This window comes from Phaethon lepturus, unplaced genomic scaffold, assembly GCF_000687285.1.
Source record: "Phaethon lepturus isolate BGI_N335 unplaced genomic scaffold, ASM68728v1 scaffold35994, whole genome shotgun sequence".
Lineage (NCBI taxonomy): Eukaryota > Metazoa > Chordata > Aves > Phaethontiformes > Phaethontidae > Phaethon > Phaethon lepturus.
This window is the reverse complement of record NW_010536189.1, coordinates 6,631-11,102: the sequence shown is the minus strand read 5'-3', so window position 1 is coordinate 11,102 and position 4,472 is coordinate 6,631. Positions and strand designations below refer to the sequence as shown.

Here is a 4,472-nt window from a genome sequence, read left to right as displayed (position 1 = left end):
TGGGGTGAGGAGCAGAAAAGGCCTTGGCTGTATCAGCAATAGCAAAAACATCCCCCTTTTATCAGCATTGTTTTCAGCATAAATCCAAAACACAGCCCCATATTAGCTCCTAGGGAGAAAATTAACTCTATCCCAGCCAAACCCAGTACAGTTGCTTAGCCTGGAGAGTAGAGAGAACCAAAAAGCTGTGCCAAAGATGAGGCTTGAACATAAAACATCGCACAAGAGAGAAACCTAACGAGGGTGGTAGTGACAGCTCGGTGGGACTGGTGTTTTGGTAAGCTACTGGAGGACAGGGAGGGGTTGGAAAGGAGCTTTTCTAAAATCTGGACTCATTCTGCACATAGCACAGCACGCAGGAGAGTCACAAATGTCATTTGTAATTAGAGCATCAAAGCTCCTAGTAAGAAGCTGCGCAGCTGCTGCCACTGCTGTATGGGGTCATTCGTGGGGCTGGGTTTCTCTTTGGCTGGGTTTCTCTTTCTTTTTTAGATGGGGGGCCAGTTTCTGTCACTATCCCAGCATCTCCCTTCATGCAGAAGCTTGGATACGGCACTGGGGTCAACGTCTACTTGATGAAAAGGTACGTGTGAGTGCACAGGCGTGACGTCGTGCTCGGGAACAGGGCTTGGCATCTTTTTTTTCCCCTAGAATAATATAGGGGATGGAAAGCGATTGAGCTCTGAGCAAGAAAGTGCTGCTGTTGCCAACCTACACCCCTTCAAATGGGCACAGAGCCGAGGCAGGGCTGTGGGATTTCCAGCTTTCCCATGGGTGCTGGAGTATCGGTGCTGGGAAAGAGCCCATCGTTTTGCGATCAGCCATTCCCTGGCCTGGAATTCAGGCATTTGGGGTCCGATCCTGGGTCTGCTTTGGCCTGCTTTCCTCCCCAAGCCTCAGCTCCTCCACCTGAAAACGAGAATCAATACCACCTGCTTTCCTCAAATGCTTGAAAATTCAGTGAGGAGCACTGTATATGGGCAAAGCGTTACTGTGCACCTTTGTGGTGTGCACATTAGCAAACTTGAGTTTATTTTAGCGTTGTTCTTTATTAATTCCACAAAATAAAGGCAGGTGCTCTCCAGAATAGCTCCTCAGTGACCTGTGTGAGCTTGAACCGTGGTGCTGCTTACAAACAGAGGGGTTCTGAGACGTGTGGGTTTTCGCACGCAGATCTCCCAGAGGTTTGTCTCACTCCCCTTGGGCTGTGAAGAAAATTAATTCCAAATGCAACAGGAGCCAGCAAAGCATCTATCAGCAGAGACTGAACGAAGAAGCCAAGGTCTTGAAAAACCTCCAGCACCCGAACATTGTGGGTAAGTTTCCAGCATCGCTTAAATTGCAAATTGAGCTGTCTGAACCCACTCTGGAGCCAGCTGATGTGACACGAGGCTGCTGCAGGGTTTCTCTGCCCTCCCTGGCTCTCTGCTCCTCTCGTACCGAGGGCTGCAGGTTACAGATCTCCCCAGCTGGTTTGTGGAAGCCTGGGGTGTGATGGCTGGGAAGACGCAGAGCGGGAGGATCACTGCGTGCTTGCCCATCCTTATGCTTTGGAGACGGGTTGCTGGGCTGCCTGTGCCTTTGGCCAGGTCCACCGTGGACCTTATTCAATTAATTTAGTCTTGCCCTGTGTGATGGAGACTTGGAAGCGCTTCCAGGGCATCACGGTTGGTGGCAGAAGGTGCCCCTTGGTGCTTTGTTGCCTGTTGAAATCGGCGTCGGTCACTGAGAGGTGGTTATTCGGGTGTGTTACCCGACAGAAATGGTTACGGTGGGACTCTCAAGCCGCTGGTGTGCTGGGGCTGCCCGGGGAGCCGAGAGGTGCCTCGCTGCTGGCTTTGTGCTGCGAGGCAGCTCTAGCACGAGGAGAGCTGCAGGCTGGTTCTGGAGCAATCACGGGCTGCCCCAGGACTGTGCCAGCATGCAGCCTCAGCTGGTGGCTTCAGGGAAGGGAGAGACCACCGTAACATTGCAGAGGACAGGCAGTACCTCTGTGAGATCTGGGATGGCTTCTGGGTACGGAGTAAGGCCCCGGGTCCCACCCTGATGACTCACCTTTGTGAGTGGCGATTGAGGCTCTGTCACACTCTTGGCCCTCAGTGGTAGGAATATTTTGAGAAGCTGCTTTAGTCTGTGTTTAATTTCTGCTCTTACCATGTCTAAAAACCTCTCCTGCCGGTCAGAACAGCAGCTTTGTTTGACTTCATCCTTTTATTTGTGCTTTAAACTATCTCAGTGCGGTCACTTGTATTAGAAATGCTGTGTGCTAAGGACTTTGTATCCCTAAAATGGCATGTCCTGCTTCTGTCAGGAATTTAAGAGCAAAGATAGTCTTGACCTTTCACACTGCAAACATTTCACTGCTTTTTTGCAAAAGGTGCCATAAATCATTTACAGGATAAGACTTTTGCTATGTCGTTATGCAAGAGTTTGCCATTTATAACTCCACCTGAAAGGTATTGTTTACAGATAGGAGTAAAACGTGGAGGAAGAAAGATTACATGACAGCCGGTATGCACGTTAGTCTTAGCTTGTGAAATGGCCCCCGTGAGATGAGGGCAAACATCCCCCTGCTCTTTGTCTCGCTCCTGCAGCTGGGGATGTTGGTGCTGAAGATCTGCTGCTGCTCTCTTCCCTCATTCCTCCTGGTTCTCTGTCCTGCAAAGATTGGGGTAAACCTCCCTGGACCTCCCTGCCCTCGCACAGGGTGCAAAGCTGACCTGGGAAGCAACAAGCGGGGTGTCTGTGGGCAATCCTGGAGGAGGGACCTCCTTTACCTCGACAAAGTTTGTGTCTCGTGCCCCTGCTCGGGGCCGCGCAGGTCTCCACAGACGTTGCTGTGGCTTCACCTCACCACGTAAAGCTGTGAGCCAGGTCCCTCTGGGATGTGAATTTGCTTGGGGTTGGTTGCAGCTGCCAGGGAAGCACCTGGGTTGCAGCCCCAAATGCTCTGGCTCTGTCAGGCCGGCAAGTGCGCGGAAACGCTGGTGCCTGCTTCGGCGCTCTAACAAATCAATCTTTGTTGGAAGGTTACCGTGCGTTTACCGAGGCGAGCGATGGAAGCATGTGTCTGGCCATGGAGTACGGAGGAGAGAAATCTCTTGGTGACTTAATTGAAGAAAGAAGTGCAGAACGGTTGGGCCCTTTCCCTGCTGCCAAGATTTTCAAAGTCGCCTTGAGCATGGCGAGGGGGCTGAAGGTATGTTTAATGTTAACCGTGGCTGTTCTGTGTGGAAACATATACACTGGTGACACTGGAAATATAAATGAATTTGGTGTGTGAGAAGGCCATGCTGGCAGATGGAGAGCAGACGCTGTGACGCTTCGTAGAAGACCTTGGTGGTGGTGTTTTTTACCGGGGTGCTCTGCAGACTCAGGCGAAAACTGAGCTCTGAAGCTTGAGATTGAAGTTAATTTTTAACTTCAGATTTAAAGAGATTAAAAAGAGATGCAACAGGGTTTTTGTCACGAATGTCCTGCTGCCCTCCCCTGGGGCTACCTGCTGTCCCTGCTTGCTAGCCCATGAGGAGGCTGGCTGCTGGCTTCTGCATCCTTCTTGCTGGGCCAGGAAGCTGGTCTTGGCAGTAAAAATGGTTAGCCGACGCCAGCGGCTGCCAGCTGGTGCCACTTGCGTACCTCCTTTCGCCGAGCTGCAGCAGCCACCGCGCTGAGGTTGCATTTAGGGGGGGAAAAAGGGGGAAAGAGAGACTCAGTGGTGCTGTCTAAACCACAGCACGGCTTCTGAGCCTCCCCTGGCTATGCCAGCGGTCAGGGTAAAGCACAGGCTGCCCCAGCCATGGCAGCGAGTCCTGTGCTATTGCTGCTGAGGAGATGCAGCTCGGAGCTCCGGGGATGAGGCGGATGGGTGCTTGGCCATCAGCTAATGCCCACGCTTTGCACCCGCTCTCAAGGGCTCATTGCTAGAGGCGCTTCTCGCAGTCTTTTACGAAAAGGTAACCATAACACTCCAAAACGAGGCTGGGTGAAACAGCCTGCCCCGTGTTTTGTACGCATTATGGGTAGGTGTTGACCCATCCTCTGGGTTTTAAGGCTAAATATATTAAACATTAAGAAGTTGGTGCTTTGTTATCCAAATCTGATGGCTTCTCCTGCCTATGTCTGAAAGCGGGTGTTAATGGCTCCTCTCTGCCTCTTAGTATCTTCATAACGATAAGAAGCTGCTCCACGGAGATATCAAGTCTTCAAATGTGGTCATTAGAGGTGACTTTGAAGCCATCAAGATCTGTGATGTGGGAGTGTCCCTGCCCCTGGATGAGAACATGACCGGTAGGTCAGGTCACGGGGAAGGGGACCCGAATGCTCGGTGGCTGCCAGTTTGGCACACTTACGCTCCCGTCTCCTTGGAGGGAAGGACTGGTGAGTGGTTTGCACCGTGCGTGTGTGAAGGGGATCTCTGGAAGGTCCAGCTTTAATTCTCCAGACCTGTGACGTCTGTCTCATGCTCTTCCACG

At 51.8% G+C, this 4,472-nt stretch overlaps 1 protein-coding gene across 1 annotated transcript in view; it reads left to right on the top strand.

Moving 5' to 3' along the window:
- Positions 1–492: 492 nt before the first annotated feature.
- Positions 493–4,472, top strand: part of PBK (PDZ binding kinase) — a gene marked incomplete at its 5' end in the record, with an annotated part of 8,453 nt that continues 4,473 nt past the window's right edge. Inside the window, 4 exons of the mRNA XM_010286098.1 lie at positions 493–583; positions 1,174–1,316; positions 3,030–3,199; positions 4,158–4,287. Of these exons, the coding sequence (XP_010284400.1) occupies positions 493–583; positions 1,174–1,316; positions 3,030–3,199; positions 4,158–4,287 (534 nt within the window). The remainder of the gene's footprint in view (positions 584–1,173; positions 1,317–3,029; positions 3,200–4,157; positions 4,288–4,472) is intronic.